The 15780-nt window shown below is 43.1% G+C and overlaps 1 protein-coding gene across 1 annotated transcript in view; it reads left to right on the forward strand.

Moving 5' to 3' along the window:
- Nucleotides 1–15780, forward strand: part of LOC117040145 (connector enhancer of kinase suppressor of ras 2-like) — a 290274-nt gene that overhangs the window by 254368 nt on the left and 20126 nt on the right. The window contains exons 16-18 of the mRNA XM_033137731.1: nt 5519–5567; nt 8186–8361; nt 14180–14253. Coding sequence (XP_032993622.1) covers nt 5519–5567; nt 8186–8361; nt 14180–14253 — 299 coding nt within the window. The remainder of the gene's footprint in view (nt 1–5518; nt 5568–8185; nt 8362–14179; nt 14254–15780) is intronic.

The raw sequence follows: 15780 nt of genomic DNA on the forward strand, positions 1-15780 counted from the left end.
TAATTCAGTGTGCAGGAAGGAAAACAAGAAGAATGAGGCTGATTGACTCCTATTTTTAGACATACTAATCCCTTCTGCTTTCTCTGATCTCTTTTGCTGGCCTGTTCACCATCATCTTCAGAGTCTTTTACAACAAACCAGAGAGGGGTGTGCCTTTGTTCCTTTGAATAGAAATCTTTCAATTGGTTCCAATGGTGCTTATTTTTTCTCGGGTACAAATCTTTTACACCACAAGGAAACCATCTCACAGATGTTCCAAATGTTGCATTTACTTTGGATAATTCCAGTTTCAAGTGTTCTTACTTGCCAACATTGGAAAGGGAGTTGTGTTGGGCCGGCGTACCATGAAATCCCTTTGAACTGGTCTTTTCCATGAATGTATTGTGAACCGCTAACTTGTGTAAGTTGCACAGATCTGGAGTTAACCAAAAAGGCAGATAGAATTTGGAGTAGGCTCTCATCCTCCAGATGTCACATAGAAGGATGTACATTTTCAAAGTACACTCAAAAGTGGCGTGCATGATTTTATGATAACAGTTATCATGTGATAGGTTAGGCTAAGTGAGAGAGACTGCCCCAGAATGACCTAGTGAGCTTCATGGCTGAGTGGGGATTTGAAACCTAGTTTCCTGGTTCTTAGTCCAATGCTCTAGCCACTACACCACAGTAGTTGATCTGAAACTGTCTCATACTGAGTCAGGCCACTGGGTCATCTTAATCTCAAGGTTGTGTTTGAGCCCCATGTTGGGCAAAAAGATTCCTGCATTGCATGGGGTTGGACTAGATGACCCTCATGGTCCCTTCCAACTTTACAATTCTATAACAATTCTGTGATCTGGCAGCAGCATTCCAAAGTCCTGGGCAAAGGAGGTCTTTCCCAATCCTTCTAACTGAGTTCATTTAACTGGAATTGCTGGACGGGGCTTCAGGTAACTGCATATGATTTCTACCCTGGACCCTTCCTTTCCAACGCCATATAAAACTTAATTATTTAAGAGCTTTTACGAACCACACACCCACCACTGGGATATTGGAAGCTTGCCCAGAAAGACATAAACACAAAAAGGCTCCCCATTCCTTTCATAGTAACTGCTTTCCCCCAAGTCCTCTGAAGCTAAGGTGGTCACCTGAGTGATGTGCTTCCTGAGCCGTTTCCATAACACACTGCGGTTCAGTGACTCAGGCATGACAGTCATGCTAGGCTCATGTTTCTGAGGTTGTTCAGTCGTATCCCACCGTTGCTGTTACTCAAGCGGGGGTTGGGAGAGCAGAAGGCTATAGCTGAGCAATTTTTAGGGAAGGACCCTAAAAGGTTTACACACAAACAGCCTGTTCTTGCATTGATTCTGATGGTCAGTTGGTACTAATACATCACTAAAACATTTGGCCAGGCTTTCCGTGGCCTATAAGATCAGACTCTATTTTATGTGAGACCCCTGAATTCCTGATTTCCCCCCTTTTATATATATTTATGCTGCTGTTTATTGGTTTTAGGTTGTTGTATTTTGTATTTTACTTGCTTCCTGATCGCTTTTTAACTAGATTACTCAATGCATTCAGAGCTGATGCTCTACCACTCTGAATTATGACCATTTTTCATAGCAGAAATGGAAGAGGGTTGGTTGTGTTGGTGCCCTGCTTGTGGGCTTCCCAAAGGCATCTGGTTGGCCATTGTGGGGGAGTTGGGTGCTGGACTGGGTGGGCTTTCAATCTAATCCAGCAGGGCTCTTCCTATGTCGGTTCTGCAGGCACTGTGCACATTTGTGTGTGTGTGTGTGTGTCTGTGGCTGGCTTGCAGCTCTGCAGTCTGAAAAATGAGTTCATTCATGAGCTCTTGATACGGTTGGATGTGATTGTGTATGTCCTCCTGCTGTCTGATTTTGATTTATTCAAAATAATTCCTGCTCATGGAAATTTACTGCATTGTGTAGGGTGCACTCAACAGATTGCAGGGCGGTCGCTGCTGCTTATTGATTCTGCTGCAATGTGGAAGCTTCCACTGGGGGAAAAAATGAAATCAGCTTTCTTCTAGCCCTTTGTGGTTGCAAACTTCACTTTGAAACCAGAAAAGCAGGTAGAAAACATGAGTTGGTTTTAAATTGGTGCAGGCACACATGCACAGGACATAATGAAAAACGGCATGTAGCTGGTCCGATTCACTCAGTCATGGTGCCCTGTTGAAAGTCACAGGCAAAGGCCTTGAAAAACCAATACATGCTTGCTACCTCCCCAAAGCCATCTCTTTGTGGTGTGTATCTGTTCCGATTTCTCTTTCTTTCTGGATAGTATTAACACAACTCCACAAAGCTCTCATACTACAGTGTGGTGTAGTGGTTAAGAGTGGTAGACTCCTTATCTGGGGAACCGGGTTCGTGTCTCCACTCCTCCACATGCAGCTGCTGGGTGACCTTGGGCTAGTCACACTTCTCTGAAGTCTCTCTGCCCCACTCACCTCACAGAGTGTTTGTTGTGGGGGAGGAAGGGAAAGGAGAATGTTAGCCGCTTTGAGACTCCTTCGGGTAGTGAAAAGCGGGATATCAAATCCAAACTCTTGTTCTTCTTCTTCTTCTTCTTCTTCTTCTTCTTCTTCTTCTTCTTCATACATAGATTTATTGAAGATTATTAAGGCACGTGTAGAAATATTACTCACATTCCAATAGGCTGTTCTATGGCTCTGAATGAAGATGTTTAGAAGCTTTTTATGAAGTTCTCTGTGGAGTTCTGTAAGGATGAAGTGAATTTGCCATTCTTCTTGGGTTTGCCATAACTAGACTGCCACTAGAATACAAAGGACGAAGGGAGGTATTGTCCTGCTCTCTGGCAGAGCCAGCAGAAAGTAAAATATTGCTGTGCCTACATTTCCCAACCTGCCTTGGGGTCTAAAAGGGGGGGGGGGAGATGCACTACCTTTCCTTAAAGGGGCAGCATTGTTATTCCTTCTGCCTAATACTAATAGAGAGCTGGACCATAAAGAAGGCTGATCGCCGTAGAATTGATGCTTTTGAATTATGGTGCTGGAGGAGACTCTTGAGAGTCCCATGGACTGCAAGAAGATCAAACCTATCCATTCTCAAAGAAATCAGCCCTGAGTGCTCACTAGAAGCCACCTCATGAGAAGAGAAGACTCCCTAGAAAAGACCCTGATGTTGGGAAAGATGGAGGGCACAAGGAGAAGGGGACGACAGAGGATGAGATGGTTGGACAGTGTTCTCGAAGCTACTAACATGAGGCAGTGAAGGATAGGCGTGCCTGGCGTGCTCTGGTCCATGGGGTCACGAAGAGTCGGACACGACTGAACGACTGAACAACAACAACAATACTAATACAATACATAGATTTGCTATCACTAAATAATTGAACCCTGTGGGGGCAGAACAGCATCTCTTGCCACACAGTTGGCCTCCCACTGGAAACAATATGTTTTTGTTTCTTTTATCTGTTCATAGACCAGTTTACTGTTCAAAAGATCTCGAAGTGGTTTGCATCCATAATAAGACCATATCAATAGATTAACATAACAAAATACTGTACATTAAAAATTATCTATATCCTCTGCATACTCAAACAGCACCACCTTCAGGGCTCCACTAGGTGGAACCAGCCCTGTCATGGTCTGAAAAGGTACAAATGTGATTCAAGTTATTCCATCTATTATACATTCACGGCTGCAGTTTTAGGGTGAAAATCTAGTACTAGTCTACACATGTACCAGAATGCGGTGATTGGAATCATGAGGTGATAGATTGGGTTGTACCATTTCAGCCTACAGGTGTAGATACCAATTTTTAATTTTCCCCACTTCAAAAAACAATAAAAAGCTCCAAGACACACCGGGGGGGGGGGAAGGTACTACCCAGTCCATTTGGTGTTTGTGACAGTTTCCAATTGCAGGAGGGCTCCCCACTCCCATTCCCCAAGGGCAGTTTTAAAATAGAGCCCACCTCCTGTAGCAGTAGGCTACAGCCCATTCTGCAACCTCAGCATTCTACCACTTCGTTCTACTGTGTGCCTGCTGTGTGTGTAGACCAGGCTAAGCATATGTTCTGAAGTTTCTCTTGCATTTTTCTCCAACTACTGTATTCTCCATCAGGTAGCGATAAAAGAAACTGCTTTCAAAAATTATGAAAGGGGACAGGTTTTTTTTTAAGAATAATTGAAATCTTCATGGGTGGGGTGCAGGATTTTTGTCATGCTTACCATACTTCTGTAGGGTGTTGTTTATGAATGACGTTCCTAGCTTTCTACAAATCATCTCACCAGCGCCTGCACTCTGCAGCCTTCCCGGATGCCCACCCTTCATCTAAGCCAAGATGAAAACAACAGGAAGTAGCTGTTCCAGGTCAGGAAGTGCAGGCACCCAAGGAGGATGCAGAGTGTTATGGAAGTGCTTCCTGTAAAGAAAAGTGTATATCCCACTTCTGGCCCTGGCCACGTAGCAACTATAAGAGATGCTCAAAACTCCACACCCACCAGAATTCTAATAGAAGTATCCTGATATTGAGGCAGGCAAATTGAAGGTTCTTTCACACAAGGGGGGGGGGGGACTTTAAAGAAACTGGAGGTCAGATTTTAGCACGGCTCCAGGTTGAAAGCGCACTCACTGCATTCTGAGGCATTTCTGTGCAGGACAGCAAACTGGTCTCTTCCTTCTAATAAGTGTAGCCCAGAAGGCATATGGGGGCACTTGAGGATCCTGTAGCCAAGCAAGTAGCAGGCAGTGTCATGGTTGCAGGACCTCATAGCTCTGAGGGATCCCAATGGAGGGATTATAACTCCGGGTTATTCCTCCCAGGCTTCACCCCCTTGGAATACGAATGGCATTTCAGAAAGGGAGAGCCCTCTGACTTGGAGCTGAGCACTTTGTTGCTTTACTGTTACTTCATGCCCATTGTGCTCCCTGAAACAATGAATAGTAGTTGTGAAGTGGGAGGTGCTTGGAGAGAGATGTTTGGCTGCGGAGGGGATAGTAACCTGCAGAGAGTCCTGAGGGTCAGATACAGAGGCTTGGAGGACCACAATAGGTTGACAGGCCTAAGGTTCCCCACCCCTGTTCTACTTTTCTAGCTTCAGGCTGAATATAAGGGGAAGAGGGCTTGCCTTTCTGCATGGGATATGGGTATCAAGGACTCTATAGGCTCCTCCTCCTCCTGACTCAAGTCTTGCCTGCCTCCATGACAATAACATATTTTCAAGCCACTTCCACCACACTTGGTATTATGTGTGTCTTCCATTGTTAGAATATCTGTAATTCTTATTAAACAGCTGGCATGGAAGTTGGTTTGGTTTTTTTTAAGAATGGCAAACATTTTTGAGAGGGAGAGTGGAACGCCAGCTGGAAGCAGAAATGTATGTGCCCATTATGAAGCATTGACTTTTAGTCTACAGTAGCTTTGCTCAACATTCCACATGCCAATAACTGACCGGTATTTCTCTCTCTCTCTCTCTCTCTCTCTCTCTCTCTCTCTCTCTCTTTCTCTTTCTCTTTCTCTTTCTCTTTCTCTTTCCTCTTTTCTTCCAGTCATTTCACTATGCTTCCCTGAGGGTAAAAAGCAAGAAATGGCCCAAAGGTAAGTTGTTTTAATTATTCATCTGCTTATATATTCCTTACAGAACTTGGAAATCAAGTTTTGTGAATGCATTACATTTGTAGCACGGTGCTTTTTTTTTTTCCTTGAAAAAGAGGTGCTAGAACTCAGCATGAACACCTTCCTTGTTCTCTTGCAATGGCTCCCACCTGAGAGGTGCCAGAACTGAGTTCCGACCTGGAGTGGGGGGAACCCTGCATTTGCAGAGCTTTAGCATAAAGCACCTTGTAAGTCATATTTGGATGTTCAAATCCACCTTGCAGTTAGAATCGCATTAGGAAGAGCAGGTAATTCACTTGGTACCTTAGGTTGCAATCCTGTACACACTTACATGGAAGTAAGTCTTATTGAACTCACTTCTATGTGGGCATGCATGGGATTGTCCTCTAACTGGTAAATACAGAAGTGTCAAGCAAACAGCAGATATTTCTTGGGAGCATGTTCCAAAGATGAGGCAAAAGGAGTCCAGTCCCTTTCACCACCCACCTTAACAAGGACAGCCACAGATGGTATTCAGATGATAAATCTCAATGAACAGAGATGGGGGAAGATGATTGTTATTAGCTGTCAAGACCCCAAACCTTTAGTTCCAGCTTATATGTTCTGCAGTTCTTCTAAAACTGGCTGGAATGTCACTTCAAGAAAGGAATAAACTTTTCAGAGCTTAGCTGCTGGATGCCAAAGAAGAAAGGATAGTAATTTAATGTGATCTAAATTCTTGACTCTGCTTCACAGCTGTAGGACAAATATAATTAATATAACAATGTAAACTCAATTTTTCACAGTGAATAGTCTAATGTTTTAATTAAATTTGCCCAAGGCGTTTAAGGGAAAGTGATATGAATATTAGGGGCAGGGGGTCTCTTTCTGGTGATAGAGAAAGAAAGGGAGAATAAAACGTTAAGAGTTATGAAGTCGGGTGCACTGAAATGTTGAAAATAAATTGTCCATCCAATATCAGCCTTATAAAGCCAAAGTACTCCTTATGAATTAGACTCAGATTTTATTGAAAGATACTTTTGCTATACCCTGACCATTCTTTCTTACTTGGTTAAAAAGAGATCAGACAGAGAAGTCGCAACACTTTTTAATCACCATCATCTATAGCATCCTATGATGTTATGTGAACTATATAAAGAAATCAGGAATCGAGAGAGGCTGACAGGATTAAACAGACATTTGTGTCCAGATCAGCCTTGCTCTACATTTGGTAATCTGGTTTCAAATTGGAAGAGAAGTCAAACCAGCAATGCAGTGTAGCCCATGTGCTGATAAATCTAATTGGAGAAATCACTTGATGTCAATATTCATTTAACACACTCAGACAGACCACCCCTATATTACGAGTGTCGGGTTCAAGAAGTCGCTGAGTGAACTTTTTGATCGAACCCCGAGTGTGAGATGGCAGGTGCTGACTTCCGAAACCCCAGCCACAAATTTAGGAAGCCACCTTATACTTTGTCAGCCCATTGGTGCATCTAGCTCAATACTGCCTACATAGACTGGCAGCTGTTCTGTGAGGTTTGGATGGGGACATTTCCAGTCTTATCTGGAGGTGCCAGGGATTGAACCTGGGACCTTCTGCAGGTGAGATAAGTGTTCTGCCACTGAACCATAACCCTTCTCCAACTGAAGAAGTGTGCATGCACACGAAAGCTTATACCAAGAACAAACTTAGTTGGTCTCTAATGTGCTACTGGACATTTTTTTAATATATTTTGATTAGGTATGCTGCTTTCCTTCCTTCTTCCCACCACCCCTATTCCTGTCTGTACAAAAGGTGAAAATAATAATACTGCCCTACCTTATATTAGTTGTATAGTGATAGAATCTTATTTTGTTCGTGGAGACCCACTTTCAAATCCCTTTCCAGCCATGAAACTAACAGATGCCACAGAGTTGTTAGGAATGTAAGACATGTAAATATATTTAAAAAGAATGTAAATATCATTTTAAAAAAGGAATGTAAGACATTGCCTTATACCACTGCCAGACCATTTGGTGGATCTAGCTCAGTGTTATCTGCTCTCTGGGGTTTTAAATGGGGGGGGGGGGCTTTCCCCTCCCTGCCTGCAGAAATCTGGGTCTGCTTACATTTTAATGCAAACCTGACTAAATTTCCCTTTCCAACGCAATGCACAAACCAACATGCAACTCTACTTCAATATTTGTATTTCTCCAATTTTTTCAGTGCAATTCTCCATTCAAAAAAATATGTACATAACTGCATATATTAGGAGCAAGTGCACCAAAATGAATGTATGTATAAAAATAAACTGCATTAGGGGGAATTGCTTGCAAAAAATTGTATATCAAGAGAAATTAGCACCAAAATGCTAATGAATTACTGTAATGAGGATTAGGGAAACAAAAGCATGTACATTGATTCGGAAATGTGGCAGACTGCCCTTTGCACCCTATGAACGCCATGAATCAGATGGATAAAATGCTGAAAGGATTTCCCAATTGCATATGAATGTCCCTCTTATTTAAAAGGGTTCCGCTGAGAATCTTATATCATTTTTATCAGCCACCCTTAAGGATTACACTTGCCCTCTCTCCTGTTTTTGGAAGCTCTCACGTTCCTATTTCCATTCAAGGAGGTTCGCTGAACAACAGCAGCAGACGAAGGATCTCCTGCAAGGACTTGGGGCATGGAGATTGCGAGGGTTGGTTGTGGAAGAAGAAGGATGCCAAAGGTTACTTCACCCAGAAATGGAAAAAATACTGGTTCGTCCTGAAGGATTCTTCCCTCTACTGGTACACTAACCAGAATGTGAGTACCTACCACAATGCAGAAAAGAAAAATTCCAAAATGAATGTATGGGCAGAAAGATTCGGTTGCTTACCTTTAGGGTTCATCCACACATCCTCCTGTTCCACTGCTTTCCATCCAGGGGAAACTGCTCTTTAGCACTCAGTCACAGCAAATGGCAATTCAGATTGATGTTTGCTCCGATTTAGCACTAAAGAGCAGGTTTTCCCTGGGAACAGAGCATGGCAAGCAGAAACCCACTTAGACCTATGTCAAGACAGCATGGATCAAGTGGAAAACTGCTGGGCCCCGTGCTTTCCAGCCCTTGGAGAAGAAAAAATTAGGTGCTCTAAGCTGCTGCTGCTGCTGCTGCTGTGTGTGTGTAGACAAGTTCATCATACTCATATATGCTATCGGTGATCTCAGTTCTCAGAGTGTTGGTCCTGATGTTGCAAAAATGGTGCCATCATTGCACAAGTTGGGGATACCAGCAGGCTTGGGGAAGTACAAAAATATTTGAAGGGTGGGCTCTGAAGGGGAGTTGTCACCCCAAAGAGGCCAGTGAGGACTGAGCATGCATTTTGATCAGGGGGTGCTGATAATTCTAAGGAGGGAAAATGAAACGTAAGGGAGATTTGGAAATGGAATGGAATATCCTGGCTGCAATCCTGAACAATGTCAACAATGCTTGTGTTCATTTAGAACCCAGTTCCATCATGCTTCTACACTGATCTGCAAATAGAAAACAAAATCATGAGAATGTGTATTTAAATATGTGGCTTTGAACATATTTTCTCATGCAATGCATATTTACAGGTACATTATATCCTAAAATACATTTTTGGTACACTTTTTGAGCTGAGAGCTGCATCCCAAGACTTGGGAGAACCATGAAATCTAAAGGATAATTAGATTCCTCTCTGCACATTAGTCAGGGTCCAGGGTGTGCTATTCAGGTCAGTTGGCATCAGAATTTGCAGATTGAATTGCTGAAGTCTCCCTAACAGGAAGATTTTCCTATGCAGGAAGATTTTTGTTGCCATTCTTGCTTAAAGGTAAAGGGACCCCTGACCGTTAGGTCCAGTCGCGAACGACTCTGGGGTTGCGATGCTCATCTCGCTTTATTGGCTGAGGGAGCCAGCGTACAGCTTCCAGGTCATGTGGCCAGCATGACTGAGCTACTTCTGGTGGACCAGAGCAGCACATGGAAACACCGTTTACCTTCCCACCGGAGCAGTACCTACTTATCTACTTGCGCTTTGACGTGCTTTCGAACTGCTAGGTGGGCAGGAGCAGGGACCGAGCAATGGGAGCTCACACCATCACAGGGATTTGAACCGCCGACCTTCTGATCAGCAAACCCTAGGCTCTGTGGTTTAACCCACAGCACCACCCGCGTTTTTGCTTATAATGGTTAATTGTGGAAATTCTCCATACATAGATCGACTCAGACCCAGCTAAACAACGCATGCAGGAAGTAGTGTGAGAGTTGGGCATATGTACACATGTATGCGTACATTAGACTAGCTCTGAATAGATCCTTCCAATTTGCCAATCTAAATGTTACTTCTCATGCATCTTCGCAGATCAGTGCGTGGGCCTGCATTTAATTGTACATAGAGGATTTCCGCATTTTAAAATGAGTAGCCTAAGTGTAAGTTAGTTCAGTGATGCATGGTGGCACTGCTGCTTTGTAGAAAGAATCCGTGCTGTTTGTCCACTGTATCTGCTAATACAGCCATGCAAATGTTCCTGAGACCAAATAGCAATTATCAGCTTGTCCACACGTCTGCTTGTCCCACCACTTTCCTCCGGGGTCACCTACTGTTTACCACTGAATTGGAACAAACGTCAGTTTTACTTTCTGTGGATTGCTGTTTGTTCCAATTCAGCATTAAACAGTGGGTTTTCCTGGGGAAAGCGGTGTGGAAAGTGGGAAACCTCTCAGACCTGGGCTTCCTAGGCACAGGACTAGTGTCAGGGCTCATCCACAGTTCTAGTGTGATCCTGTCCATGTCTACCCAAAAGTGGGGATAGGGGAGAAATTTGGTTCAATTCGCAATATAATGCAAACCTACTTCATTTACACTTCCTGAAACAAACACACTTCTCCTAACTTTGTGATGCAGTTCTCCAACCCAAAACCATCTACCAAATGCAGATACTGGGGGAAAGTGTGGGAGATTATTTCAGCCAAGCCATCCTCACCTGCCCTACACTTGATGTCATATATGATGTTAATATGAAGCAGGTAAAGAGCATGATCCCTGTAAATCCCAGCTTTGCAGGCACCGCCAATCAGCTGGTGGTTGGTGTTTGCAATGTGCTGTGTCTTTGTGTGGGCAGTTTGATTTCAAACCATTCAGGCAAAGGAAAACAGGTCACCTGATGTCGTTATGGTGTTAGCCAGTCAGAATTGGTCCTTAGAGGATGGAGGATGTAAGAATCAGACCCATTGGCCATATGCAGTTCCCCAAATAAGCTCATGGCTGGGGTGAAATTTGGACTCAAACATCCTGATTCATAGCTCAGGCTGCAGTCTTTTATAGACTAATCTGGGAGTCAATTTCACTGAACACAGCAGGACTTATTTTTGGGTAAACATCCATAGGATGCATGGTGTGTCTTCTTCCTTTTAGCCACCAAACTGTACCAGCTCTCAATGAGAGGGCAGTGAATGAGTAATAAATTTGTCTTGAGTAAAATAAAAATACAGGAGAGGGGAATATCAAGGTGAGATTTATTTCCACATGGAAAGCTTAGACCAGGTAATTCCATACCTGCAACTTGAATATTAATAAGGAGGTTACCTGGCATTGTGATCACTCAGCAAAGATAGTTAACTGTCTTCTGTTTCAGCTTGTACCACGGCAGCCAGAGATTATTCTCAGATTAAAGTGGGCAATAACAGCACCCGCTCCATAGTGTGAACGATTGCTTTTCTGAGATGCCTGCACATACAGAGTGTGAGCAAAAATCACATTAAACAAAAAGTAAATATGTGTTACTTGAATACTTCCACGGGAAATTAACAGCTCTCAATGCTGAAGGACAGGCTTATATTTGGGTTCTCCATTCTAATGGTTAAGAGGATGTCAGCCACCCATGAAAGCAGCTGTCTATCTTATGAACACAGGAAGCTGCCTTATACCGAATCAGATTCTGGAAACTTTTGCGTGGGAAGCAGGTGTTCTAACCCAAGGTTAAGGAACCTGATTTGGCAAGTAGGATAGATTCTTGCCTCCCCTGCCCATCATGAGCCTCTTTGAAATTTCCCCCCTTTCAGGTGTGGAACCATTGTGGGTGGTTCAGAAAAAAAACAGCTCTGTGGACCATACTATGGCTTGTGCTAGGCCTAGTTAGGTCTGTGGGTTGGAAGTTCCCTGTCCCTAGACTTAGGGTGACACCGGATTGGGTTATGACTTGACCACGAAGCTTACTAGTTGGGCCATCACAATCTCTCCATCTATCCTGCTTCATAGGGTTGCTGTAAAGATAAAATGGGGCATTTGTGTGGAGGAAACCATGCATGCTGCTCTTAAGTAAATGCAGTAAGTGTTGCCTTTGCCCAACTCCCTTTCAAGCTGAGCTTCAGGAAAGGGGCAATGCAATCACTGCCAGGGGTCCCAGCTGCTGACTCCCATCTGCAACCAATACCCAAGCAGAAGGGAGCAAGCGGCTGAGGCACAAACAGCCTATGATGCAGGAGAACTGTGATTCGATCTCCCACCATTGACAAACTGGAGCCTATTCAAATGTTCAAAGCAAGGAGACCAGAATGGTGAAGAGTCTGGAAAATGAGTCCTATGAGGGATGGTTGAAAGAGCCAGTGTATGTTTAGCCTGGAGAAGAGACAATGAAGTGGAGTCGTGCTATTTCAAATCAAATACCTGAAGGGCAGGAACACAGAAGATTCAGCAGACTGAGTCTCTGTTGCTGCAGGGGGTAGGATGTTCTGAACCTCAGGCCCAAAGGAGGACTTGTGGGAGTGGTTGGGTGCAGGGATACCAAAGAAGGATGTCAAAAACATCAGAGGGATCAGTTCAAGCGCTTTATTAAAGAAAGGTGTAGACTTACAGCAAAGAAGTCTGCCAGATTTTACAAACGTGGGACAGACACTGCAGCAAGAAGACTGCTTGTCCACACCCAAGCAAATGTTCATACATTCATTATAAACAAAGCATCATATATCACTTTCCCCAAGACTTCCCATCATTGCACCTGACTAGATGAAGGCATAGGTGGCACATACCCAAATCTTACAGATAGTCTCCCTTTCTGGGCCATAGTCCATCACCCCAAGCTCCACAGATAAGGACACAACATCAAAGCAAGCTGATTAGCTTATAACAGAGCAAGTAAATATAAACATCTATGAGCTCACTCTTACAACAGCTACCAATTAATTGTGGGGTTATCTTGACTACCAAGATGGTGTTCCCACAGATTCCAGAACAGTTCACCTTTGGATCAACACACAAGACTACAACCAATCAGAAGATATTGCAGGGAAGCAAATGCCTGCTAAAAATTAGGAGAAACTTCCTAGTAGTAGAGTTATTCGTAAGTGGAGCAGACTGCCTTGGGGGATTGGTGGGAGAAGGCTCTCCTTTTCTGGAGGCATTTTCCAGAAGCTCTCCTCTTTGGGTGCTGTTCCCTCCACATCTCAGTAGGAGTCTTAGTCTAGCCTATGTAGCAAGTCCTAGCTGCTATGCTGAGTTGTTGACCTGTTGTACACAAATAAACATAGCTGTGGAAGTTTTCCAGATTCCTGCACCTTCTTGGTATTAGGGTTGGAAGGTTTCCTCACAAAGTGAATACCTTTCCAAACCCACCAGAAACTAAAAAGTCAATCAAATTTGACTCTGTAAGGGTGTTGGTGAAGGGGAGCAAAGCCAACTGAGAGTGAAGGCAGTGCTCTCTGGAGCAGTCAGAAAGTCAATTCCCCACAGTTGGGCCAGGGGTCACATAGTGGACAAGTTGACATCAGAATGCTACACAGCATGGTGCTGTCTTATTATACGTTTGAATGAACAAGGTGGACAACAGACAGTTTCCTACTGCATATAAAATATTTTGGCTGGTTTGATTTCTGATATTGTACTTTCTTGTTATATTGGATATTCTAGATCCTGTCCCTTTTTGATGTGTTAAATAACATGGCTGTATTCTGCACTGCAACATTTTTATTAAGGGGGGAGGAGTTGTATATGTGTTATTGTTTAACATTCAAGAAGCAAAAAAATCAATAAATGTAATACAGTAATTTATGCAGCCACTCAGATTTGGCAGTGTGATCACTAAGGGCAAATTGTAAGTGAGAACAAACACTTTTGACTGAATTGCTGAAACAAAAACAGAAATATTGCTAAAAGTGCAGCATGCATGTTTGTATGTACAAAAATGTCCAGAAAACCAGTAACTGTCTTTAGCTCTCCCTTAATGAAAACTCCTTTACCTTAACCTCCTTGGAGAAAAGGTGAGATACAAATTTAAATATAAAATAAAATAAACTCTGGTTTTGATTGTGGCATAAGCTAGAACTTTACTGCAGCAGAACTTTACTTCAGAAAGCACTATCTGTCACACAAAGGGTGGAAAAAAATACCACAGTGCAAATGTTTGAGAAGCACTAAGTTATTAATAGTTTCGAACTTGCCGTCTACCCACTGAAAGTGCTCATATTTAAAGGTCATCCGCAAACAGATTCATTATTAACCGTAGCTTTTTGCTCAGTGATCTGGCAACTCAGTATCTAGGATAACGAGAGTGAATGGAATCTCCTCTCTCAACCTTTTGCTCTTTGCCAATTGTATTTCTTCTCTTTCTTTCATGATAGGATGAAAAAGCAGAAGGATTCATCAGTTTGCCAGAGTTCAGGATAGACAGAGCCATCGAGTGCAGGAGGAAACAGTAAGTATGAGTCAAAAGAGCCTGCAAATGAAAGAGCCAATCCATGCACAGAATGGGGGTGAAAAAAAGTTACCTGCTGCGAAATTTTAAGCTCAGTTAAAACTTACTGTTTGTTCATAAGCAATGGGCTAGAAGAAGAGGGCTAGAAGGAGTTAGGGGATCAAGCCCCTTCAGCAATATTATATGTTGGTTGGATCCTCAGATCCCCAAAAATGGGAACATCAGAAGTTTCTTCACATCTTTGGTACATCTAACTTAGTAAAGTCTTCAGAAAACAGCTCTCCAGGGTTTCAGGCACAAGACTCTCCTGGCCCTATTTGAAGATACCCAGGCCTGAACCTTCCAAATGCAAAGCACAACCTCAGCCAATCCTTCCCCATTCTCCACCACCTTATCTGTTGAAATTGTCCAGCAGAATAGAACTCAAAAAAGAAAATTCTCAGAAATGTCAGCCCAGCAGTTTCCATGCCTGGCACCCAGATAAGATATTCTAAGACCACATTCACATTAGACATTCAGAGCCCTAAGATACCACTTTAAAGAGGCATCACTCCCCCCCCCGGTGAATTCTGGGATATGTAGTATGGTGAGAGTTGTTAGGGTGCCTCCTACAGTCCTCTGCATTGCCTGGGAAGAGGAATTGATTGTTAAACCACACTGGGAATTGTAGCTCTGTGAGGGGAATAGGGGTCTCCTAACAACTCTTAGATCTCTTAACAAACTATAGTTCCCAGAATTATTGGGGGAAGCTGTGACTGTTTAAAAGTGGCATCATAAAGGCTTAAATGTATGGTAACAGATGGTGCCTGTGGAACTTGTTGTTTTATAGTGAATTGTGGGTAAGCATGTTAGCAGCATCTAGAAATCGGTTAACATTTTGGAGACCAGATTTGTCACTGCTTTGTATTGGTTGTTCATCTGATGTAATGACCTGTGTTTCCTACACAAGTAAACATTCATTTACTCGCTGATTTGGTAGCACATCAAAGGGAGAGAAATAGGTCACTGCACAGGCCTAAAGGCAAAGCAGAGAGGAAATCTCCAAGAATCACTCTTCTGCCTCTGGCAGCCAGAAATCTCAGGACCAGAAATCCAACTTCCTTAGATAGCAGGATAATCTCTTGGGAGCTGCAGCTTTGCAAGATGTTTAACAACCCACACAAATCAAATAGTAACAATAACATGGTTGCTGCATCCCATTTTTGCAGTTTAGCTTAGAAAAAGCAAGGAAGATGCAGCAGTCGGACCACGCTGCATCAGAACGTTGTCACAAAAGCACGATTGGTCACCAGTATTGCAGATGAGTTTTCCCCAGTACATCTGGAACTGACATAAAAGGAAGACAAGATGAGGGGTTTGCTACTACCCACCAATAAAATTTTAAAAATCACTTTGCAAACCACAGTCAATAAAGAGGGCCAGGGTGGGAGCATGAGAGAATCCAAAATAAAATTAAAAGTTTGCAAAAATAAACATCATCAGCTGGCATTGACAGTAAGAATAGTCTATTGATCCCAACTTAAACGC

Source organism: Lacerta agilis, chromosome Z, assembly GCF_009819535.1.
Source record: "Lacerta agilis isolate rLacAgi1 chromosome Z, rLacAgi1.pri, whole genome shotgun sequence".
Lineage (NCBI taxonomy): Eukaryota > Metazoa > Chordata > Lepidosauria > Squamata > Lacertidae > Lacerta > Lacerta agilis.